At 38.1% G+C, this 26,990-nt stretch overlaps 1 protein-coding gene and 1 non-coding gene across 2 annotated transcripts; one reads left to right on the top strand and one right to left on the bottom strand.

Annotated features, from left to right (window-relative positions):
• Window positions 1–14,344: 14,344 nt before the first annotated feature.
• Window positions 14,345–16,169, bottom strand: LOC140180196 (uncharacterized). The gene is made up of 5 exons (XM_072220628.1): window positions 16,046–16,169; window positions 15,733–15,983; window positions 15,197–15,441; window positions 14,596–14,762; window positions 14,345–14,499 (listed from the first exon to the last, which is right to left on the bottom strand). Exons 1-5 carry the CDS (start codon window positions 16,167–16,169, stop codon window positions 14,345–14,347), a joined length of 942 nt encoding a protein of 313 aa, XP_072076729.1.
• A 7,019-nt stretch (window positions 16,170–23,188) lies between these two features.
• LOC112761869 (small nucleolar RNA R71) lies at window positions 23,189–23,295 on the top strand. Its single transcript, XR_003182241.1, has one exon. It is a non-coding gene; the product is annotated as a small nucleolar RNA R71 (small nucleolar RNA).
• Window positions 23,296–26,990: the final 3,695 nt, after the last annotated feature.

Here is a 26,990-nt window from a genome sequence, read left to right as displayed (position 1 = left end):
CACACTCTTTTTGCTTTGGATCACGACTTTGATTGCTCAGTCTCAAGCTTTTTTTACTTGACACCTTCACACCACAAGCATATAGTTAGGGACAGCTTGGTTGAGCCGCTTAGGCCAAGATTTTACTCCTTTTAGGCCCTCCTAACCATTGATGCTCAAAGCCTTGGATCCTTTTACCCTTGCCTTTTGGTTTAAAGGGTTATTGGCTTTTTTCTCTTGCCTTTTGGTTTAAAGAGCTATTGGCTTTTTCTGCTTATTTTTTTTTTCGCATGCAATTTTTTTTCTTTTTATTGCATCTTGCTTTTGCTGCTTTTTCTTGCTTCAAGAATCAATTTTTTGGATTTTTCAGATTCCTAATAATACTTCACTTTTATCATCATTCTTTTAAGAGCCAACATTCTTAATTTTAATTTCAAAGATGCACTATTCATTCATACATTCAGAAAATAAAAGCAATGCCACCACATCAAGATAATTGAACGGTTCTTAAGATAAACTCGAAATTCATGTATCTCTCAATTCTTTTCAAATAAAATTTTCTGTTTAAGTAAGATGAGAGATATATGGAATATTTTATAACTTTAAGACATAGATAGAAATGATCATGTAATAAGAATAAGAGAACAGACAATAAAACATAACAACAAACAGAAAAATAACATAAGAAAAGGGGATTAAGAGAACGAATCCACCTTAGTGAAGGCTGTAACACCCCAATTACCCTAAGCCTTACCTCTAGCCATAAAGCAAAGGTTAATCAGAGGTTACGACAGTCCTAAGACTTATACATATTTATATATAGAAGGAAATAATATATATAGAAGTCTGATGAAGGATATAGCTCAAAAACAGGATTTGAAAAGCGCAAAACGTACTAGCAAAGCTACTAACTTAAAGCACAAGAAATAAATACAGTATAGAAAAATATCATAGCATAATATCATAAAAATTTAGCCACAGCTCGCGGAGTTTAAGCCGGCTAGCCATATATACAGACAACCAGAAGACTGTAGTTCGAAAAGGCTTATACAAGTTTTGTTCTCTCAAATAAAAGCCTCTAGGCAAAACAAAATACAAAAGTGAGAGATGTTTAAACAAAATAAATAAAAAAGAGTCCAAAAGGTATCCGGATCCTCCGCTCCTGTTACCATCCAAGCAACTCACCGAGGTGGGTTGCGACTTGCATCTGAAAAATACAACAGAAATATCGTATGAGAACCAGAGGTTCTCAGTATGGTAATAGTGCCCAATAATGCAATATGTAAGGCTTCGGGATGCCAAAGGCAATCCTAGAACTTCACATCAAACCGATATTCAAGCTTAGAACAAAAATAATTAACGTAAACCTTAAACAATAAACAGGGTTTTCTAAACTTAAAGGATTCTAACTAATACTAATCACACCGCAGTATCCCACAGCCTTCGCCAACCTAACCTTCATGCAATCTCGTCGCCACCACCGGCCTAACATCCTCAGCACCAGACAAACACAAGATAAATGCAAGCAAGTAAAACACAGATAGTATACATTTACAGCAAGTAATTCAAGAAGCAAGTAGGCATGTTATACAATTAGGCAAACTCAAGTAAACAAAGCAAGCAAGCATATAGAAAATACATATGATGAATGTATGTCCTATTGGCTGTGATATCACATGTCGGTTATTGTGCCAAACCCGACAGAAAATCCGGTCGACAACTCCCGGATTAGTCTCTCTATTGCGCATAAGGAGGAATAATTCCGAAGGATGAGTGCCCTACCACCTTCTCCTTTCAGAAGGAAACATTCCGAGGGAGCGTGCCCTACCACCTTCCTCTGGTTGCCGCATGATTCCGTGGGTTAGTGCCGTACCACCTTGCAATTAGAGAGAAATCGCATTTTCAGGAGGAATAATTTCGAGGGATAAGTGCCCTACCACCTTCTCCTTTCAGAGGAAAATATTTTGAGGGAGCGTGCCCTACCACCTTCCTCTGGTTGCGAGAAATATGAGTGAGAAGCCCAACTTCAACTCTCACATCCGAACGTAGGCGGGAGACTGCCACAGCCCCTACGACGGAGAACAATGCATATCGTAATTACATATTCAATCTTAGAGGCCACTCCTCTAAACACACTTCCACTCATACTCATCACAACCATCATCAAGTCATAAGTTCCATTCCGAACTCCCTAGTTCATCAGTTTCTCAATTTCGTTATCAGTAATCACCATATTCACCACTCTTCCTTCTCTCTCAACCAACTCATCCTCACTACACCAGAAACCTAAACCTCTGTTTGCTAACTTTTCAAAGTAAAACCTAAATTAAACCTCCTAGGACCTTTCCCATATTCCAACATCCAAAATTGAGCCCAAGAGTCTTAAAATGGTGTCATAGAGGCTTACAAGCTTGCTGAGAAGGTGAAATAGTTGAAAACAAGTTTTAAATTTGAGAAATAGGGCGTGTGCATACATACAGGGGTGTGCGTGCACATGCCCAGGAAGATTTTTAAAGTGTGTGTATGCCCAGGTACGAAAATTCACAAGTCTGTTCACTCGCACAAGCTGTGCTAGCATCCCTAACAGACTGACCTTCCCAACGTGTGCGTGCGCACGGGGCTGTGCGTACACACAGGTTGCAATCCCTCATTAGTGTGTGCACGCACAAGCTATGCTAGCGCTGCAAACAGAACACCCATCCCTGTCTGTGTGTACGCACAGGTTTAAAATCTTGCGAGTTGTGCGTGCGCACAAGGCTGTGCGTGCGCACATACTAGAAATCCCAAAATTTTGCAGCTCTGCAGGATTCAGATTTTGACACCAAACTTTGAATGATCATAACTTCCTCTACAAAAATTCAAATTTTACAAACTTTATATCAATTTAAAGCTCTCAAAGCCATCTTTAATTTAAAATAAGTTTCATGTAATTTTAAGCTTTGAGGCTCAAGTCATGATCCATCAAAGTTCACCAAAAATCCATTTTTATCCAAAATCTCAAAAACTCAATTTAAAACCAAACCTCAATCCAATACCAAATCAATCACATTTCAAACATACCAAAATAACCCAAAAATTCATACCAAATACTACTTCAACCATTTTCTCAATCACACAACCTTCTAAACCAATCAACAATTCTAAATGCAACCAAATTCACATTTTTCACTTTCCATTAACCTTATTAACATCAACAAACCCCATCAACCATTAACAATCCTAAAAAATCATCATTACCCAATTCCCACATCATACACCAACACCATCATATACCATAATCAACACAACTCATCAATAATCATCAACAATACCAACAACTCTCAACAACCATAACAAATATCAACTTTCATCCTCAATTTCCTCAACATAAACAACCATCATAACACTCGTAATTAATATCAACCATCAACAATATGAACAATCACTACAAAGCCTCATCAATTTCAATAATCATCAATCCCTCCTCAATTACAATTAAATCACACATTCATCATCAACCTTCATCATCATTAAATACCAACAATCATTATCAAACTTATATACTCCTCATACCAAAACTCCATATCATCATCACTATCATACAAGTTATGCCCAAACATCAGAATCAGATACAATCAAAACATACACCCAAATCATTCAATTCTATCTTAAGGTCAACTAGCCTAAGTGTCCAAAAATACTACATATTACATAAAAGAAATTGAAACCATACCTTGGCTGATTCCCAAATGCTCCAAACACCAAAATGAAGCCATCAAACTTGATCCAAAGCCTTAACCAACTCTAACAAATACCAAAGCTCAAACTAACAACACATATATCACCAAAATCAAAACCTAAGGTACACAAAATAACTAAACACAATGATTTAGTGAAACCTTACCTTACTCAATGAGATTAGGGGTAAAATCCAGTAATTACCCACTACTAGAGATCACCTAAACAACTAAAATCACAAAATTTGCTCAAAAACTAAACCCAAAATGTGCTGAAATCTAGGGCACGAAACTGAAGGGTGAACAACGATTTCTTACCAGGTTTCTTTAGATAGAAAGGAAGATCTCGCCGAGAGCTACGCATGGCTATAAATGGCTCGTCAATCGGAGCTCCGTAGCTCAAGTTGCAAGCAAAAGAAGCTGAGGGTGAATAGTGTTCTTTCTTCTCCCTCTCCTCTCAATTCAGTAGCGCCCCCTTTTTCAAATGAGGGTGGAATGAGCTGAAAATCTCATTTTATGAGCTTATATATGTTGGGCCTTGGACCTAACTTGGACTCGGTCCAACCCGTTAGCATTTTTAGCCCGTTCGGCCCAACTTTGGGCCAAACCTTTAACACTAACACCCAATTTTCTATTCCTAATATCTTTTAAGGTTTTCGACTATTTTCACTTTTTCTCGCACAGTATCGGACATACTTAAACCGGTTCGACCGGTCTAACTGTTGATTCGCGGTTTTTCACGGTTTTTCGCAGAAAACACATTTTCTGACTCGGAAAGACCTACTGAGTCCAAAAATCATATTTAAATCCCCAAATTCTCATTCTAACTTTCTAGAACCTAATTTGGGTATTTAAATTATTTTATTCGTGAAAACTCTGTTTGAGAGTACTTGATCCAATCTCTAATCAAAGTTGACTCTTCTAGTGTAAAGATGTGGGTCTCCTTGCATCAAAGGCAAGTTGAACGCTAACCTCACACTTTCTGGGCTAAAGTCCAAGATTCTCCTTCGGACCATGGTGCTCCAATTCTTGGGATTTAGATTCACACTAATGTCATGGTTTTTCGTGACCCATTCATTAGCATAGAACTCTTGCACCATTAAGATCTCAATCTCTTGGATGGGATTGGTTAGGACTTCCCAACCTCTTCTCTGGATATCTCTTCGGATTTTCGGATACTCATTCTTCTTAAGCATAAAAGTGACCTCAGGGATCACCTTCTTCTCTGCCACTACTTCATAGAAGTGGTCTTGGTGGACTTTGGTGATGAATCTCTATATCTCCCAAGATTCGGAGGTGGCAGCTACGACCTTTCCTTTCCTCTTTCTAAAGGGTTCTCCAACCTTGGGTTCCATAAGTGGTAATAGAAAGCAAAAAGCAACGCTTTTCTCACACCAAACTTAAAATCTTTGCTCGTCCTCGAACAAAAAATAAATAAAAGAGAATAATGGAGTAGAAGATGAAGAAAATAGATGGAGAAGGAGGGAGAAAGCAATTCGGCCAAGGGGGCTTTGATGTGTATGAAAGGTGTGTGTATGAAGGGTTAGAATGAGGGGTATTTATAGGGCTGGGCTAGGGTTTATAGGGAAGAAGTATGAAAGTAAAAGTGAAGGAGTGGGGTAGGTAAAGATGTTGTGGGATCCACTAGTCCTGAGAAACTAGAGAATTCAGATTCCCTACCCTCTGCATGGGCGTTTGAATGCCCAGGGTCTGCCTCTGGCTAGCGTTTAATGCCAGCAAAGCTACCATTTTGGGCTTTGAACGCCCAGCCAGTGCTCCCTGGCTGGCGTTCAACGCCAGCAAGACACTCCATCCAGAATGTTCTGTTTTTACATGATCATGAACCTAAAGAAATAACTAAAGAAAAACAAACTTAAGAAATTAGAGGAAATAGAAATAACTAAATAAGGTTGGGTTGCCTCCCAACAAGCGCTTCTTTAACGTCACTAGCTTGACGGTTAGCTCCTTATGGAGATTGATATGGGCTCAAAATTTCACCTCATACAGTGAAATTTCTTCTTGTCTTCTCATGGATGAGCTCCACATGCTCTAGAGATAAGACACGACTCACTGTATGTGGTATGACTGGTTTATTGGTGAAGACAACTCTCATGCCAGGTGAGAGGCCTTCAGTGGGGACTTTCTTGTCCCTCCAACCTTTAGGTAATTTCTTCTTAGTACCATTATGTTCAGTGCTTGTTAATGGATTCCCAACACCAAACTTAGAATTGATGTTTGGGGGCTTAGTAAAGCTTTTCACTGAAAGAGATGGTTGGAACACTAAGTGTTGCACAGTTATCTCTCTTTTTTCAGAGGGAAAGTTTGGGTAAGGCATCTTGAACAAGATGTGATCCTCCCCTAGTTGTAGAATCAGTTCTCCCTTAGCTACATCAATGATAGCATTGACAGTGGCAAGGAAAGGTCTCCCAAGGATGATGAATTCATCCTCATCTTCCCCAATATCTAAGATAATAAAGTTTGTAGGGATGTAAAGGTTTTCAACCTTCACCAATACATCCTCTACCAAGCCATATGCTATCTTCATTGAGTTGTCTACCATCTCTAGTGAGATGTTTGCAGCTTGTACCTCAAAGATTCTCAGCTTCTCCATTACAGAGAGTGGCATGAGATTTATACTTGACCCTAGGTCACACAGAGCCTTCTCAAAGGTCATAGTGCCTTTGGTGCAAAGAATTAGGAAGCATCCAGGATCTGGAAGCTTCTGAGGTAGCTTCTGCTGTATGAAAGCATTTAGTTCTTTGGTAAGCACTAGAGGTTCTTCCTCCAAAGATTTTGTACCAAACAACTTGGCATTCAGCTTTATAAGAGCTCCTAGGTACTGAGAAACTTGCTCTTCCCTAGTGTCCTCATCCTCATCAGAGGATGAGTATTCATTAGAACTTATGCACTATAGGAGTGCATGCAAGGGAACCTCTATGGTCTCTACATGAGCCTTGGCTTCCTTTAATTCTTGGATAGGAATTTCTTCAGTGGGTGCTGAACACTCAGTAGGTATGCCATTGCTGGCATTTAATGCCAGTTCTGGTAGTTCTTTGGGTATTGAACGTCCATCATGCATCCCTTCACTGGCGTTTAACGCCAGTTCCTTTGCCAAGTTGGGCATTGAACGCCAAGGAGGGACCTCTTTCCTGGCATTCAACGCCAACTCTGATGCCTGTCTGGGTGTTGAATGCCCAGTGAGGTATTCCTCACTGGCGTTCAATGCCATCTTCTGTGCCAGCTTGGGCGTTGAACGCCCAGTGAGATATTCTTCACTGGCGTTCAATGCCATCCCAGGTTCTCCAGATTCGGCCTCATCCTCAATGATGATGGCTTTGCACTCTTCTCTTGGGTTCACTTCAGTGTTGCTAGGAAGAGTGTCAGGAGGAGTCTCAGGGATTCTCTTGCTCAATTGACTAACTTGTATCTCTAAATTTCTAATGGAGGATCTTATTTCAGTTATGAAAATATGAGTGGTCTTAGAGAGGTTGGGGACTATAGTTACCAAGTCAGAAAGGCTCTGGTTAGGGGTCTCCATATTCCCTTGAGAAGATGGGAATGGTGGCCTGTTGTTGAACCTATTTTGGTTCCTTCCACCTTGATTGTTATTGAAGCCTTGTTGAGGCTTCTATTGATCCTTCCATGAAAGATTAGGGTGGTTCTTCCATGAAGGGTTGTAGGTGTTTCCATAGGGTTCTCCCATGTAATTCACCTCTTCCATGGTGGGTTGGTCAGGATCATAAGCTTCTACTTCAGAGGAAGCTTCTTGAGTGCTGCCAGCTGCAGCTTGCATTCCAGTCAAATGCTGAGAGATCATATTGACCTGCTGGGTCAAGATCTTGTTCTGAGCCAATATGGCATTCAGAGTGTCTACTTCAAGAACTCCTTTCTTCTGAGGGACCCCATTGTTCACAGAATTTCTCTCAGAGGTGTACATGAATTGGTTGTTTACAACCATCTCAATGACTTCTCTAGCCTCTTTAGGCATTTTCTTCAGGTGGAGTGATCCACCAACAGAACTGTCTAATGATATTTTGGACATCTCAAACAAGGCATCATAGAAGATGCCTAGGATAGACCATTCTGAGAGCATGTCAGAAGGACATCTCCTTATTAGTTGCTTGTATCTTTTCCAAGCTTCATAGAGGAATTTACCTTCTCCTTGTCTGAAGGTTTGAACTTCCACTTTGATTTTGCTCATTCTTTGAGGAGGAAATAATTTGGCCAAGAAAGCATTGACCAGCTTCTCCCAAGAGTCTAGGCTCTCTTTAGGTTGAGAATCCAATCATATTTTAGCTCTATCTCTAACAGCAAAGGGAAAGAGCATAAGTCTGTAGACCTCAGGATCTACTCCATTGGTCTTAACAGTGTCACAGATTTACAAGAATTTCGACAGGAATTGATGTGGATCTTCCAGTGGAAGTCCATGGAACTTGCAATTCTGTTGCAGAAGAGAGACTAACTGAGGCTTAAGCTCAAAGTTGTTAGCTCTAATGGAAGGTATGTAGATACTTCTTCCATAGAAATCAGAGGTAGGTATGATGTAGTCACCAAGAACATTTCTTGCCTCTCCTTCATGATTAGGTTCGGCTGCCATGTTGTCAACTTCCTGTTCAAAATTTTCTGATAGATTTTTTCCGGAGTGTTGTACTTTAGCTTGTTGTAAACACCTCCTTAGAGTTTTCTCAGGTTCAGGATCAGGTTTAAAGAGAGGTTCTTTGTCTCTGTTCCTGGTCATAAACAAGAAAAGAAAACAAGAAAGAAGAAGAATGTGAGCTCTATGATCAAGAATAGAGGACTCCCTGTGAGATGTGAAAAAGAAAGGAAAGAAGAATGAAGATAAAGAGGAGAGAAGAAGAATTCAAATAAGAGAGAAGAAGAATTCAAAAATTAGAAGTAAAAAGATAAACAAGAATTAAAGTATTTTTGTTTTTATTTTATTTGTTAATGAAATTCGAAAATAGAAGCTAATTAATTAAAAAGATTTGAAAGTTAAATGATGAATTTTTGAAAATAGAAGAGAGAGATAGAAGAGAATGTTTGAAAATAGGAGAGAGAAGAATTAGTTAGGATGTTTTGAAAAACAAGAAAGAGAAAACAACTAACGAATTAAGAAAGATTTGAAAACAAGATAAGAGAGAAGATTAGAAAAGATTTGAATTTCAAATTTAAAATTAGAAAAGATAAGATAGAAATTGAAAAGATTTGAAAAAGATTTGAATTTAAAATTTGAAATTAGAAAAGATAAGATAAGAATTTCAAAAGATTTGAAAAAGATAAGATTTGAAATTTGATTTTTGAAAAAGATTTGATTTTTGAAATTGAATTTTAAAATCTGAATTTGAAATAAGATAAGATAAGATTTTTGAATTTTAAAGAAAGATAGAAATATAAGATAGTAATTTGAAAAAGATATGATTTTTGAAAAGATTTGAATTTGAAATTTAAAACTAAGATAAGATAAGATAATGATTTTGAAATTAAAATTTGAAATTTTTGTTGATATTTTCGAAAATTAAGATAAGGATAAGAAAAGATATTTTATTTTTTTTATTTTTGAATTTAATGAAAAAAGAGAAATACAACAAAAGACACCAAACTTAAAATTTTTAGATCTAAGACACCTAGAATTCGAAAATTGCAAAGAAAAAGATAAAGAGACACCAAACTTCAAAATTTTAAGATCAAAACAAGAAGAAAAATAAGAACACTTTGAAGATCAAGAAGAACACCATGAACAAAATTCAAAGAATTAAAAGAAAACAAGAACATGCAAAGGACACCAAACTTAAAAATTTTGAAAACTAAAGGCACAATTTTAGAAAATCTTAAAAAAAAGACACAAGAAGACACCAAACTTAAAGATTGACACAAGATTCAAACAAAAGACATTTTTTTTGAAAAAGACTTAAGAAATTCGAATAAGACTCAAACAAGAACAAGAACAAAAGACTCAAAAGGCAAAGATTAAATAAAGAAAAGAATTCTTTTGAATTTTTTTTTCGAAAAAAGAAAATTAAAAGACTCAAACAAAATTAAAGACAATACCTAATCTAAGCAACAAAATAATCTGTTAATTTTTCTAAACTCGAATAATCCCCGGTAACGGCAGCAAAAACTTGGTAGCGCGGAATTACACTTCGCACTAATGAACTAGCCAGTGCACTGGGTCGTCCAAGTAATACCTGAGTGAGTCAGGGTCGATCCCACAAGGATTGTGATTTGAAGCAAGCTATGATTATCTTATAGATCTTAGTCAAGCGGATAGAAAAGTTGTTTGATTGTTTAAATGCATAAAAAGAAAATAAATAAAATGTTACTCGGTTGATGGTAAAAGCAATGATAAGAACATGGTTAAGGCTTGGAGATGCTTTGTTCTTCTGGATTAATCCAGTCTTAATGTCTTCTTCAACTGTGAATGATTTCTTCTATGGTAAGTTATATGTGATCAATGCCTTTCTTAAGGGATCGCCAATACTCCTCCAGATCTGAACTTCAGGGTTAGTGCGGATCCAGTCTGATTAAGGGTGAAGCTCCTGCAGTTCATTCTCCTTAGTGATCCTACTCAAAACGCCACAGACAAGGTCGAATCTTCCAGATTAGAGAATGCTGCGCCTTTGGTTCTAGCCTCTACCACAAAGACTCTAATCTCCCCGTACCTCGGGTGAACTGGTGTCTCGAGAAGTCCCAAACGAAGTTGTGGATTAGCCGTCTAGGAGATGTATAATCAAACTAGTGGTTCGTCATTGTCCGATAAAAGACTCACTCTGAACCCATGTAGAATGAGATAACCTTGTGCCGGTTCAACACGTTCATAATGATGAAGAACAGATATACATCTTAGAATAGAAAATCAAACACGTATTGAGATAGAACAGTAGTACTTTATTAATCCATAAAACTCAGCAGAGCTCCTCCCCTCAACCTAGGAGGTTTAGAAACTCATACTGATAGAAAATACAATGATAAACAAAAATATGACAGGTCCCTCTGAGTCTGTAAAACTTCTCAAATAAATACTAAGCTAATGACTAAGGATTACATTGGAAAGGTAAAAAAATATTTTAGTTCTAAAATCAACTTCTGGAGCCCACTTAGTGAGTGTTTAGGCTGAGCTTGATTGAGATCCATGTGCTAGGAGGCCTCTAGGGTGTTGAACACTGGCTAGAGGGTCCTTTATGGGGATTGGACGCTGGTCTCTTCTCCTTTGGGCACTAGACACCAGAATAGGGCAGGAGGCTGGCGTTGAATGCCAGTTTTAGGCCTTCAATTCTGAAGCAAAGTATAGACTATTATATATTACTGGAAAGCTCTGGATGTTGGCTTTCCACAGCCGTTGATAACGCTCTATTTAGACTTTTGTAGCTCCAGAAAAGCTCTTTCGAGTGCAAGGAGGTCAGATCTAGACAGCATCTGCAGTGCTTTCTTTGTCTCTGAATCAGACTTTTGCTCCAACTTCTCAATTTCAGCAAGAAAATACCTGAAATTGCATAAAAATACATAAACTCAATGTAGAATCCAAAAATGTCAATTTTGCACTAAAACCTATGAAAACTTAATAAAACTTAAACAAAACATACTAAAAACTATATGTTAATGATGGCAAAAAGCGTATAAAATATCCGCTCATCAAAGGGTATGGAGCACACTAGGGAGCCGCACAAAGACTGCAGAATGAGGCCGTTCCACCACCTCCATAGGATATTCCTGAGATGACTCAAGGGATGTACTTCCCTCCCCGTGACTACTGGGATCAGTTGACCACATTCTTGGGGGAGCTGACATCATCAGTTAACCAGTTGAGACTGGAGCATCAAGACCAGTCTGCTATCTTTCAAAAGATGATGAAAGATCAATGGAGATTGATGGCAGAGCAGAGGAGGTAGGGGTGTGATATTGAGGAGCTTACTCCCAGGGTATTCTTTTCCATCGCAGTGAGGGTATTCTCTCTCCCAGGGTGTGTTTCTCTTTTTTTGGGGTTGGTGATAACCATCACCTCAGGATTTTTTTCAACTTATACCCCCTACCCCAGTTTGTCTCGTCAGTGGTAGGTATCTCACCAGCGTTCTCGAGGGGTACTTCAGTCGAGGGGTGAGAGTGAACTTCACCCTCACCAACAACCTAGGCCTGGAGCTCAACAGTAGGAGTTTTTGAACTGTCGTCATCACTTTCTTCCGTTAGGAAGAAATGAGTCATCAGGCGATCTATTGTCATATTCCCGGCAGCCATGGTGACTACAAAAAAGTAAATAAAGCCAAGTTAAGAGATCGGAAAAACAGGAAGTTTCAAAATGAACAAGACATATAAACTAATTGGGAGAACGGGACAATAACAAAGTTCGCGCCTTACCCACACATTTGAGCCGGATTCCTGGTCGCCCATCAATAAATAAAGATTAATATCGTTAGTGCTAAAAATCACTAAGAGGATGTCGGCGATTTGCCGGCCTTCCTGACCTAGCCCCTCATAGGTCATCTTTTTCAAATAATTGGAGCCAGCACCGGAGCTTCAGTACGTCGGAATCCGCTTCTCACCCTCGAGGGCAAGCCAGAAGGGTTGGTGACACTGAGCTGGCCTCACTCTAAAGTAGGTCTCTTTGAAGTCATGGAATGAATCTTCAAAAAGTCCGAAGATTTGTCGATTTTGTACTGCCCAGAAAGACAGGTAGCCCTTCTTATACATGCCTTCCCAGGAGGGGTTGGTGAGTAGAAAGAAATAAAGAAAAACATTCATGGAGGTTGGAAGCTTCAGGTACTCACGTACCATCTCGAAATAGCGGATGGCAGCCCAGCTGTTCAGATGAAGTTGTGACGGGGCGACGTCATATCGGTTAAGAAGAGCCTTGACGAACGACGAGAAGGGGAGACGAACCCCCAATGCGGTGAACATGGGCTTGTATACCCACATCTAGTAAAGAATCCGGGGAGATGACAAATTTATTTGGCAAATGTGTTCCCTGGTTCCCGGGATGAATACATTATAATTCGCCTCCTCCGGTCCGCCACAACACAGCACCCAGAATCACAAAATTCTTGTAATTCCTCCCGGGTTATTTTGGAGGCTGGTGCATGTGTACACAAAACCCACAATATTTCGTACAACAACAACAGTACCAGCAAGTGCACTGAGTCGTCCAAGTAATACCTGAGCGAGTCAGGGTCAATCCCACGAGGATTATGGCTTGAAGCAAGCTTATGTTTGTCTTGCAGGTATTAGTCAGGCATAATCAGAAGGTTTTATGTTGAATGTGCAAAGCATGTGTTTTCAGAGATAGGAATAGATGATAGGATTAGATTGAGAGTCGGAGTTGCTTTGTCTTTCTGAAGTAACTCTGGTACTATTATCTTCTTTGCTTGTGAATGATCTTCTTCTATGACAGGCTGTAAGTGATCAAAGCCACACCAATGGTCCTTGATCTTCTCTGCTACAGGTTGAACACGTCCATGGCCAGTGGTCGTGATATTCAATCTGACGAAGGGTGAAGCACATAGCAGTCCATTCTCTTGACGATCCTACTCAAAACGCCACAGACAAGGTCGAATCTTCCGGATCAAAGAACGCTGCTTCTTGGATCTAGCCTATAGCATGGAGACCTTAATCTCCCCGGAGATCGGCTGAACTGGTGTCTCGAGAAGTCTCCAACGAAATCGTGGATTAACCGTCTGATAGATGTATAATCATAGCTGTTGGCTCGTGCTTTTCTTCTAGGTACTCACACGAACCCAAGTAGAAGTGGGTGTTTGTCAGGCACGTTTGTCTTAATGTGATGAACAGAGCCAATTTGTCAGATTGTCCTGTTCATCACGATGAAGATCGGAATATACATCTTAGAGATAGATTAAACACGGATCGAAGAAGAAGAAATAGTACTTTTATTAATTCATAGGACTCAGCAGGGCTCCTCCCCTCAACCTAGGAGGTTTAGAAACTCATACTGAAAATAAAATAAAGTGTAAAACGAAATTATGCTCTCCTGAATCGGAGAGTGTGCGTTCTCTCTAATGGAGAATGAATGATAAAACGTGTAAAAAGTCTTTAAATACTAAGCAGATGACTAGTAAGTGTAAAACAGTCTATTTAGTACTAAAATCCACTTATGAGGCCCACTTGGTGAGTGTTTGGGCTGAGCTTCAATGAGATCCACGTGCTATGAGGTCTCTGGGACGTTGAATGCCAGCTATGGGGCCTCTCTAGGCCTTTGGACGTTGGGCTCTGCTCTTTAGGTGTTGGATGTCTGGAAGGGGGCAGGAAGCTGGCGTTGAACGCCATTTTTGGGCCTTCTAATCCGAAGTAAAGTATGGACTATTATATATTGCGAGAACTGGACCGGTCAATAAACCGGTGAGGTCACTGGTTTAATGGTTCACTGGTTCGACCGGGATTCAACCAGTTTAATTAAATATTAAATAAAATTATTAAAAAACCTAAAAATAATTTTAAATATATAAATTCAATAATTTCTAACTTAATAAAATTTAAAATTTTACATAATAAATTATCCATAACTAAATATTAGAGGTTCACAAACAACTTCAAACATCAAAGTTTATAACTAAACAAAAAAAAAACGCAGATAATGACAAACCCATAATGTTCTACATTAAAAAGAAACAATTACTAGCAAGTTTTCAACTAATCAAAGGTGCAACTCATAAAAAATCATAATCATCATTAAGTGTTCCAATATCTCCATCATAAACAGGTAATCCAAAGCCACCATCTTCAGAAGTACCACCAAAAGAAGCTGTATTTGAAGAATCAGCGACATCAGGCAAATCCACATTAACTTCCACATCTCCTCCATCTAATAAAATAAAATAAAAAACTAAGAAAAAATTAAAGTTATAACTTTACAACATATATCTTTAGTAAATGAAACAAGTTTTGCTATTTCAATCACCTTTAGGATACGAAGGCATAGCATTATCCGTGTAAATTAAATTTTCAATGCCTTCGATGTCTCCATTAGTAAATTCAGGATCATCTTCATTTGCCATTACCCAAAAATCTACTGTGTCAATGCTTTGAATGTCAATTGGATCATAATTATTCTTCTTGCGATGCAATCTAGATTGAAGACGTAGATTATAAGTCACATAAACAATGTCACTTAGCCTTTGATGCTCTAATCGGTTCCTCCACTTTGAATGGATTTGTTCAAAGAGGCTCTAGTTCCTCTCACATCCGGATGATGAAGATGTTTGATGAAGAAGACAAATCGCTATTTTTTGCAAATTAGGAGCACTCCCACCGTGTAGCCTCCACCATTCACCTATCAGGATATAAAAGTCAAACATCAATTCTCATTCAATATTTAAAAAACTTTCAAAGTAAATTGAACGTGGAAATATAATAACTTACCAGGTTTGAGTCTCTTAATTGCTTTCAAAGCACTTTCCCTTCCAAAACTTTCTTTTCAATCTCGATACAACTGTATCTCTTGCATTGCAGCAACTAAGTCATCGCAAAGAGTTTCAATATAAAATAAATACAGTAAAGACCTCAAGATATTTGCCTTCTCAACAAACCCCTTACTATAGAAGAAACCTGGATTCAAAAAGTATGCTGCTGCATGGAGGTCACGCTTCAAATGCTTATCCCACCGCATTTTCAAGATACTTGTATAAGGTGTGTATGTAGCTTTTCTATTTCTAAACATTGTCTTGATAGTAATTTTAGCTCTTTGCATGCCCTCATACATGTATACCAGAGAAGGTTTCTCATCAGCATCAACATGCCTCAATAACTTAATAAGAGGACCAACAATCATCACAGTAGTAACACAATCCTCCTAAAACTTACTATCCAAGATAATTGAGCTAACCATCTTCCCATTGACACTCTTGGATAATTTATGAGAAGTGAAATATTTGTCCACCACCAATGTTTGCAAGTCTTCTTTATAATCATATATACTTTTCAAAGTAATGAAAATAGTAGCAAAACGTGTAACTCCCGGTCAAACAATTTCTTTCCAATTTGGTCTTTTTCTAAGCCATGACAAGAAAATCATATGATTGTAAACAAACACAATCACTTTTGAAGCACGAGAGGCAAGGTTAGCTATATTAGGAATACTTGCTACGTCTTTCAAAATAAGACTGATGCAGTAAGCAGCACAAGGAGACCAAAAAATGTTGGGATACTTTTCATGAATGAGTTTTCCAGTAGATACATAATTCGCAGCATTATCAGTAACCACATGCACAATGTTACTAGACCCAACCCACTCAATAACCTCAGCAAACAATTTAAACAAGGTATCGGTAGTTTTTATCATATCAGAAGCTTCAACAGACTTAACAAATGATATACCAGCAAGACAATAAACTAGAAATTAATTAACATACGTTGCCTTTGATCAGTCCAGCCATCTGCCATCAGTGTACAACCAGTGCTTTTCCACGAGCTCCTATAGCCTTCAACAAGCAACTGACACTCCTTTTTAAGATCGGCCAGCAAATGAACTCTCATTTCATCATATGACGGTCCCTTGAAACCAGGTTCAATTGCAGCAACGCCGTCCAAGGCAGGTTAAAAGTAAGGTGATTGAATTGCATTGAATGGAATACGTGTATCAATGATCCATTTTGCAAGCCCCAACTTAACGTTGTGCACAACTTGTTTACTGGCCAAGACACTTTTCAAAGTTGGTTGAGAGCCTGGCGTAGTCCTTCCCTTAAAATAACTTCCAATTGGAGTAGCAGCAATAGCTCTTCTCTTTCCTTTGTCTCCCATTATTGCAGGAGCCGAAGGTTGTACAGGATTAGGCGCTTCACACTTTTCTTCCGCTTGTGTTTCCACATCATAACAATCACTTGTAAATTTTTTTTTTCTGCCTTATTTTTTTTGTTTTCCTCCAAATGCCTTTTGAATTGAAGTTCAACATCTTCAGTTACTTTGTTACAAACTTTAATTTGTCCAGGAATTTTTGCAAGATGATATTTCATTCTATATATCCCCCTCCATTGTAAGTATTCAAGCAGAAAATACATGTATATTGAGCCTTGTTATTTTTGTCATACTTCACTGTAAATTATTGCCAAGCTAGATCAGATTTACCTCTAGATGAACCAGTTTGAGAATCTTGAACAGCATTATCTTGTAGTTGTGGGTTACTTTGTGATTGTTCCATCTGTAACAATCAGAAATCAAAAACAAAAAATAACCTCAGAAAACCATGAACAAATAAATAACCTTAGAAAAAAAATGATGAATCCAAAATCACCTCAGAAAACTATGAATTCAGCAACCAAAATCATGAAGCAGCAAACAAATAAATCATGAACAAATAACCTCAGAAAATCAAAAATCAAAATCATGAATCCAGCAAACAAATAAATCATGAACAGATAACAAATAAATCAAAATTTTGAATCCAGCAAACAAATAAATCAAAAATTCATGCACAGAAAATCAAAAGGTAGCAAGGAGGAATAAGTGAATAACAGAGTATTACTTACTGGCGGTGAGTAACGGCGACAAAAAAGGAGGCGAGCTCGGCGAGGAAAGAGGAGGCGGTGGTCAAACCCGTTGCTGCTGTGGCTGCGGGATGTGGTGGAGATGGCGGTGGGCTGCTCAATTGGTGGTGGTGGCTATGCGACTGCGAAGAGAGGAGAGATGAGTTGCTGCGATGGTTCGCACTTCGCAGACAAGAGAGGAGAGATGAGTTGTTGTTGCTACTGATTCCTCTTCTGGGTGATTAGGGTTCAGCTTCGTGTTTAGCCTTTCTTTTCTTTTTTTTTTAGAGACAAAACAACGACGTTGAGGGGTTTCACTTTCAAACCAAAAACCCACTAAAAAATCGGACAGTTCTGCCAGTTTACCGGTTAACCGCTGGTTCGACCGGTTTTTTCACCAGTTTTTTGCCAAGCAGTTTCTAGCCTTACCAGGACCGGCTAGGTGACCGGTTCCCAGTTAATCCGGTTGAATCGATCGGTCCGGTTTGGTTTTTAGAACCATGCTCTGAATCAGATTTCTGCTCCAGCTTCTCAATTTCAGCCAGAAAATACCTGAAATTGCCCAAAAACATAAAAACTCATAGTAGAATCCAAAAATACGAATTTAACACTAAAACCTATAGAAACTCAATAAAAATTAAATAAAAACTACTAAAAACTATATGAAAGTGATGCCAAAAAGCGTATAAAATATCCGCTCATCACAACACCAAACTTAAACTGTTGCTTGTCCCCAAGCAACTAAAAGCACAGTAGGATAAAAAGAAAATTAAGATACAATAAATTTCTAAGTTTCGAATGAAGCTTAGTTACAATCAGATGAGCGGGACTTAGTAGCTTTTTGCTTCTGAATAGTTTTGGCATCTCACTATCCATTGAAAGTCAGAGATGTTGGCATCTTTAAGAACTTAGAATCCAGATGATATTATTGACTTTTCTAGTTAAGCTTATTTTGATTCTTGAACACAACTTTCTGAGTCTTGGCCGTGACCCTAAGCACTCTGTTTTCCAGTATTACCACCGGATACATTCATGCCACAGACACTTTACTTGGGTGAACCTTTTCAGATTGTGACTCAGCTTTGCTAGAGTCCCCAGATAGAGGTGTCCAGAGTTCCTAAGCACACTCTTTTTGCTTTGGACCACGACTTTAACCGCTCAGTCTCAAGCTTTTTACTTGACACCTTCACGCCACAAGCACATGGTTAGGGATAGCTTAGATTGAGCCGCTTAGGCCAGGATTTTATTCCTTTGGGCCCTCCTAACCACTGATGCTCAAAGTCTTGGGCCTTTTTACCCTTGCCTTTTGGTTTAAAAGGTTACTGGCTTTTTCAATCTGCCCTCCTTTTCCTGCATTTTTTAGCAGTAATGAATTTTTCTTTTTCTTTTTTTTTTCTTTTTCGGCATTTTTTCATTCTTGCATACATATATTTTTTTTGTTTGCAACATGATTTTTCTTTTGCTTTTTGCTACTTTTTCTTGCTTCAAGAATCAATTTTCAGATTTTTCAGATTATCAATAATATTTTTCCTTTTTCCTTATTCTTTCAAGAGCCAACATTCTAAAATTTCAACTTCAAACATGCACTGTTTATTTCATACATTCAGAAAACAAAAGCAAATGACACCACATCAAACTAATTAAACTAATCTTATTTTAAACTTGAAATTCATGCATCTCTCAATTCTTTTCAATTAAAATTTTTTTTATTTAAGCAAGGTGAGAGATATATGGAACATTTTACATCTTTAAGACATCAATGAAAATGATCATGCAACTAGGACAAAAAAAATAGATAAACAGACAGAAAAAAGAAAAATGACAGGAAAGGAGTAAAAGAGAACAAATCCACCTGAATGATGGTGGCCAGTGCTCCTCCTTGAGGATCCCATGTATTGCTTGATCTCTTCTATGTCACTCATTTGTCTTTGTTGAGGTGGCTGCACAGGCTCTTATGCATGCTTCCTAGTTTGCTTCGTCCTCTTCTTCCATACTTAAGAGTGGTAGAAGTCAAAGAGCAAAGCTTTTGCAACACCAAACTTAAGAGTTTTGCTTGTCCTCAAGCAAAGTAGAGTAGAAGAAGGTGGGGTAGGTGGAGCTTCTGTGGGACCTCTCAGTCTTGAGAGGCTAGGGAATTCCAGATTCCCTGTTTCTCTGCATTGGCATTTGAACGCCTAGGGACTACTCCTTGGCTGGCATGCAACGCCCGCAATGCTCCCCTCTTGGGGTGTTGAATGCCTAGGAGGGCTTCCTCGCTAGTGTTTAACTTTAACACTCCACTTAGAGTGTTCTGTTTTCACTGTTGTGAAATCTGTCTCTTGACTGATGCACATGATCATGACTCTGACAACTGAAAGGAAAACAAAAAAGAAAATAAATGGTTGAGTAAAATTTGGATTGCCTCCCAACAAGTGCTCTTTTAAAGTCACTAGCTTGACCTTCATCAGCTCCTTAAAGAGGTGAGTAAGGGCTTAGATTTTTGCCCTTGATAGTAAATTTTCTTCTTGTCCTCTCATGACTGAGCTCGACATACTCTAGAGATAGGACACGGTTCACTGTATGTGGTAGGACTGAATTCTTAGTGAATACAACTCTCATGCCTGGTGAGAGGCCTTCAGTTGGGACTTTCTTATCCCTCTAGCCTTTAGGTACTTTCTTTTTAATACCTTTATGCTTATAGCTTGTTGAGGGCTTTCCAACACCAAACTTAGAATTGATGTCTGGGGGCTTTGCAGAGCTCTGCACAGAAAAGAGAGGGTTAGCACACTAGGTGTTGCACTGTCATCTCTCTTTTAAAGGGAGAATTAGGATGAGGCATCTTGAATAAGATGTGATCCTCCCCTAACTTTAGGGTTAGTTCTCCCTTAACCACATCAATGATAGCATTAGCTGTAGCTAGGAAAGGTCTTCCAAGGATGACACAGTCATCCTCATCCTCTCCTATGTCCAAGACAATGAATTTTACAGGGATGTAGTGGTTTTCAACTTTAACCAAGACATCCTCTACTAAGCCATATGGCTTCTTCATGGTCTTGTCTGCCATCTCTAAAGAGATGTGTGCAGCTTGTACCTCAAGGATTCCCAGCTTCTCCATTACAGAGAGTGATATGAGGTTAATACTTGACCCTAGGTCACACAGAGCCTTTTCAAAGGTCATAATGCCTATGGTGCAAGGAATCAGAAAGCGTCCAAGATCTGGAAGCTTCTGAGGTAGCCCTTGCTGAACCAAAGCATGGAGTTCTTTGGTAAGCAGTGGAGGTTCTTCTTCTAGAGGCTTTGTACCAAATAGCTTGGCATTTATCTTCATTAGAGCTCCTAGGAAACGAGTAACTTGTTCTTCCCTAGTATCTTCATCCTCACTTGAGGATGAGTAGTCATCAGAACCTATGCACTGCGGAAGTGCATTCAAAGGAACCTCAAAGGTCTTTATGGTTTCCCTTGGTTTTGGGCTAGAGGGTTCTTGAGTGGGCTTTAAGCACTCAAGGGGTGTGCTTGTGCTGGCGTTCAATGCCAGCTCTGTGAGCTTATTGGGCGTTGAACGCTGATAAACCCATATTTTATGATATATTTTGTGCTTAATTTGAGTGATTTATTCAATCCTTCACCCACTTATTCATATTAATTGCATAGTTTTACTTTCCCTTCCTCATTATGTGATGTATGTGAAAAACATGTTTCCTATGCTTTAAAACTATTTATTTTAATTACCTTTAATTCTATTCGATGCCGTGACTAGTGTGTTGAGTAGTTTCAGATCCTCTAAGGCAAGAATGACTTAAAGGATGGAAAGGAAACATACAAAAATGGAAGGAAAGCACAAAACAGAGTTTCTAAAGAAACTGGCATCCACGCGATCGCATGGGCGACGCGAACGCATGCCAAGCGCGAATCAATAGCGACGCGGCCGCATGACTGACGCGACCGCGCGCCTTAAACAAAACACATATGACGCGTCCGCATGACTGACGCTACCGCGTGACAAGAAAAGCTCCGAATGACGCGACCGCGTGACCCACGCGGATGCGTGACAGAGGCCACGCACCAGAAATTACAGAAAACGTTCCCAACAATTTCTGAAGCCCTTTTTGGCCCAAATCCAAGTCCAGAAGGCATAGACCAGAGGTTATGAAGTGAGGGAATGCATCCATTCATAGAGAGATGACTTTTAGTTTTAGTTTTCATGATTTAGATTTAGTTTAGAGAGAGATTCTCTCTCTCTTTTAGGATTTAGGATTTCTCTTAGTTAGGGAGTGACTCTCGATCCCAGGTTTAATGTTCCTTTACTTTAAGCTTCTCTTTTACTTTTATTCATTACTTAGTTGATTATTTACTTTTGCAATTTAATTTATGAATTCTTTCATGTTACAGATTATTATTTTGGATTAATGTTATTTGAGGTATTTTAGTTAATATTGCTTTCTTTTATTTATTAGTTACAATTATTCCCAATCCTGAAGACATTCTTATTCCAGTAGATTTACTTTTCTCCTTTTGGTTTTGGTTAAGAAATCAGTAACTCAGGAGTTATCAAACTCAAACATGCTTGATAATTGTTATCTTTGTTAATTGAATTGAGCTACAAGAATCTCAATCTTTTCTTAGAAAATAAAATAGGATCCGAAGATCAATCCAATTAATCCCTTGACCTTCCTTTATCTTAGTAAAGGCTAACAAAGTGGAATTAAGATTCAATTATTATCATTATTGATAAGGATAGCCAACATAGGACCTCTAATTTCTCATACCTTGCCAAAAGTTTATTTACAGTCATTTATTTATTTCACTTGCTATTTGAATTACTTGTTCTTTATTTACTTTAATTGCCACTTAAATTACTTGCTCCTCATTCTCGAAACCCTAATTTACAATCTCCATAGACAATAATAAGAACATACTTCCCTGCAGCTCCTTGAGAAGACGACCCGAGGTTTGAATACTTCGGTTATCAATTTATTTAGGGTTTTGTTACTTATGACAACCAAAATGTTTGTACGAAGGGATTTCTGTTGGTTTAGAGACTATATCTACAACGCGACTGTTTTTATAAAATTCTTTACTGGCAAAAATTCCAACGTCAAACGCCCTTGCTATCCACCCTGACTGGCATTAAACACCAGTCCCTCTAGCATTCTAGGCGTTGGACGCCCAGCAGGGATGTCCTTGCTGGCGTTCAACGCCAGCTTCCCTGGGCTAGTGGGCGTTGAACGCCCAGTGAAGGCTTCTTCACTGGCGTTCAATGTCTTCCCATTCTCCTCCAATTCGGCCTCAACCTCCATGGTTATGACCTTGCACTCTTCTCTAAGATTAACCTCATTATTATTGGGAAGAGTGTCAGGAGGGATCTCAGGGATCCTCTTGCTTAGTTGACCAACTTGTACCTCTAAGTTTCTAATGGATGACCTTGTTTCATTAACAAAATTGTGGGTGGTTTTAGTGAGGCTGGAGACTAGAATGGCTAAGTCAGAAAGGCTCTGCTTAGAAGTCTCCATATTCCCTTGAGAAGATGGGAATGGTGGTTTGTTGTTGAACCTATTCTGGTTCCTACCACCTTGATTGAAACCTTGCTGAGGTTTCTGTTGATCCCTCCATGAGAGGTTAGGACGATTCCTCCATGAAGGGTTGTAAGTGTTTTCACAGGCTTCTCCCATGTAATTCACCTCCTCCATGGTGGGTTGATCAGGATCATAGGTTTCTTCTTCAAGAAAAGCTTCCTGATTACTGCCAGGTGCAGTTTGCATCCAAGTGAGATGTTGAGAGATCATGCTGACCTGTTGGGTCAGGATCTTATTCTGAGCCAGAATGGCATTCAGAGTCTCAACTTCATGAACTCCTTTCTTCTGAGAGGTTCCATGATTTACAGGATTCCTTTTAGAAGTGTACATGAATTAGTTGTTTGCAACCATCTCAATGATTTCTCTGACTTCTGCAGGTGTCTTCTTCAAGTGGAGAGATCCACATGCAGAGCTATCCAAGGAAATCTTGGATATCTCAGACAAGCCATCATAGAACATGCCTATGAGGGACCATTCTGAGAGCATGTCAGGAGGACATCTTCTGATCAGCTGCTTGTATCTTTCCCAAGCTTCATAGAGGGATTCACCTTCTTTTTGTCTGAAGGTTTGTACTTCCACTCTAATCTTTCTCATTCTTTGAGGAGGAAAGAACTTAGCCAGAAAAGCATTTACTAGCTTTTTCCAACAGTCAAGACTCTCTCTTGGTTGGGAATCCAACCAAAAAATTTAGCTCTATCTCTTAAAGCAAAGGGGAAAAGCATCAACTTATAGACTTCAAGATCAACTCCATTGGTCTTTACAGTATCACAGATCTGTAAAAATTTTGCCAAGAACTGATGTGGATCTTCCATTGAAAGTCCATGGAATTTGCAGTTCTGCTGTAGAAGAGAGACTAACTGAGGCTTAAACTCAAAATTGTTAGCTCCAATGGCAGGTACAGCAATGATTTTGCCATAAAATTCAAAGGTAGGCATGGTGAAGTCACCAAAGACCTTTCTAGGCTCCTCTTGTGGTTTGGCCATGTCCCCTGTTTCTTGTTCAAAACTTTCTGAAAGGTCTCTTCTGGAGTGTTGTGCTTTAGCTAGTTGTAAACGCCTCCTTAGAGTCTTCTCAGGTTCAAGATCAGGAGTCAAGAGGGATTCTTTATCCCTGTTCCTGGTCATAAACAAGAAGCCAAGAAAAAGAAAGAAAAAAAAGAGACTTCTAATAGACAAGAAGCTCCTCCTTAAAGTCAGAAGTAGAGGAAGAAGAAGAAGATAAAAAATAAAAATAAAAATAAATAAAAGAAGTAAAAGAAAAATACATTGGAAATAGTAGATAAGAGTAAATAAAAAGAAAATCACAAGAAAGCTTTATGTGTCAATTGGCAAGAAGCTCCAAGTGAGATGTGAGATGAAGAGCAAAGAAGAAGATAAAGAAGTTGAGCTAGAGCTAGATGAATAGAGATATGAGAAAAAGAGCAGTATAAATAGAAGAAGAATTAAAATATTTTTGTTTTTTTTATTTTATTAATTAATTTTTTCGAAAATTAAATTGAATTAATTTAAAAAGATTTGAATTTTAATTGTTAAATTTTCGAAAATAGGAGAGAGAAAAGAGAAGGAATTTTCAAAAATAGAGAGAGATGAGAGTTAGTTAGGTAGTTTTGAAAAAGAAGAAAGAAAAGATGGAGATATTTTTTTGAAAATTAAGGAAGAGAAGAGTTAGTTAGGTGGTTTTGAAAAAGAAGAGAGAGGAGATAAGATATTAAAAAAATGAAAATAATAGATAAGATAAAAAAAGATTTAAATTTTGAAAATAAAATAGAAGATAAGATAAGAAAAGTTTTAAAATTAATATTTGAAATTAGAAAAACATAAGATATGAAATTAAAAAGATTTGAAATTGATTTTAAAAAGATAAGATTTTGAAAATTGGAAGTTAGAAAAGATAAGATAAGAAACAAAAAGATAAGATTGGAAAATTGATTTTGAAAAAGATTTAATTTTAAAAATTTGAAATTTGAAAAAGATAAGATGAGATTTTTGAATTTTGAAAAAGATATGATATGTTTTGAAAAAGATAAGATTTTTAAAAAAGATATGATTTTTATTTTTGAAAAAAAAAATTTGATTTTTGAAAACTTATCAACTAAGATATGATAAGATAAAATTTTAAAACAAAATCTGAATTTTTAAAGGTAATTTTCGAAAATTATGATTAGGAATTAGTTAGAAAAGATTTTTTTTGAGTTTTTTGAATTTTATGATGAAAGAGAAAAACACAAAGAAGACACAAGACTTAAAATTTTTAGATCTAGCACCCCTTGACTTTCCAAAATTTGGAGGGAAACACCAAGGGACACTAAACTTAAAAATTTTAAGATCAAGACATATACAAGACTCAAGAACACCTTAAAGACTAACAAGAATACGAAGAAAAAATTTAAAGACTCAAGGAATTCAAGAACATAAAAAAGACACAAAACTTAAAATTTTTAGAAAACTAAGACCAAATTTTCGAAAATTGCAAGAAACATAAAAAGAAAACATCAAACTTAGAAACTTGACACAAGATTTAATCAAAGAAAAATATTTTTGAAAAATTTTTAGAAAATAGGACTCAAGAACACGAAATTACCAAGAACATGAACACAACGCTCTAGCCAATTGAACTACAAATTTAACAATATTTTTTAAAAACCTTTTTGAAATTTTCAAAAATTAAAGAAGGAAAAAAAAAATTAAAAGACTCAAAGACTCAAACCAAGTACATAGACACATTCAAAAAATGCAAGGATTAAACAAAGAAAAATATTTTTGAAAAAGATTGTTAAAATTTTCGAAAATTAAGAAGAAGAAAACAAAAACAAAAGACTCAAACAAAACAAAGTAAAAATAAAAGAAAATTACCTGATCTAAGGAGTAAAACAATCCGACAATTTGTCCAAACTCAACAATTTCTGACAACGGCGCCAAAAACTTGGTGCGCGTGTATGCAAAACCCACACTATTTCGTACAACAGCAGCAGTACTAGCAAGTGCACTGGGTCGTCCAAGTAATACCTGAGCGAGTCAGGGTCGATCCCACGAGGATTATGGCTTGAAGCGAGCTTATGGTTGTCTTGCAGGTCTTAGTCAGGCGGAATCAGAAGGTTTTATGTTGAATATGCAAAGCATGTGTTTTTAGAGATAGGACTAGATGATAGGATTAGATTGAGAGTCGGAGTTGCTTTGTCTTTCTGAAGTAACTCTGGTACCATTATCTTCTTTGCTTGTGAATGATCTTCTTCTATGGCAGGCTGTAAGTGATCAAAGCCACGCCAATGGTCCTTGATCTCCTCTGCTACAGGTTGAACACGTCCATGGCTAGTGGTCGTGATATTCAATCTGACGAAGGGTGAAGTGCATAGCAGTCCATTCTCTTGGCGATCCTACTTAAAACGCCACAGACAAGGTGGTGCACGAAATTACAATCACACTTTTGCAATTCCACACAACTAACCAGCAAGTGCACTGGGTCGTCCAAGTAATACCTTACGTGAGTAAGGGTCGATCCCACGGAGATTGTCGGCTTAAAGCAAGCTATGGTTATCTTGTAACTCTTAGTCAGGATATCAATAATTCTCAGATTTAATTGTAAAAAGTCAAAGAACATGAAATAAATACTTGTTATGCAGTAATGGAGAACAGGTTGAGGTTTTGGAGATGCTCTGTCTTTTGAATCTCTGCTTTCCTACTGTCTTCTTCTTCACACACGCAAGGCTCTTTCCATGGCAAGCTGTATGTTAGTGGATCACCGTTGTCAATGGCTACCATCCGTCCTCTCAGTGAAAATGGTCCAAATGCGCTGTCACCGCACGGCTAATCATCTGTCGGTTCTCACTCATGCTGGAATAGGATCCATTGATCCTTTTGCGTCTGTCACTACGCCCAGCACTTGCGAGTTTGAAGCTCGTCACAGTCATCCCTTCCCAGATCCTACTCGGAATACCACAGACAAGGTTTAGACTTTCCGAATCTCAAGGATGGCTGCCAATAATTCTAGCTTATACCACGAAGACTCTGATCTGAATCAGGAGGCTAAGAGATCAGCACTCAGTCTAAGGTAGAACGGAGGTGGTTGTCAGGCACGCGTTCATAGGTTGAGAATGGTGATGAGTGTCATGAATCATCACATTCATCAAGTTGAAGTGCGAGTGAATATCTTAGAATAGAAACAAGCATGATTGAATGGAAAATAGTAGTAATTGTATTAATTCATCAAAACACAGCAGAGCTCCTCACCCCCAACCATGGAGTTTAGACACTCATGCTATAGAGGATACAATATGAAACGTGTAG

Source organism: Arachis hypogaea, chromosome 16 (assembly GCF_003086295.3).
Source record: "Arachis hypogaea cultivar Tifrunner chromosome 16, arahy.Tifrunner.gnm2.J5K5, whole genome shotgun sequence".
In the NCBI taxonomy this organism is placed as follows: Eukaryota; Viridiplantae; Streptophyta; class Magnoliopsida; order Fabales; family Fabaceae; genus Arachis; species Arachis hypogaea.
The sequence above is the reverse complement of the archived record's forward strand: the minus strand, read 5'-3'. Positions and strand labels throughout refer to the sequence as shown.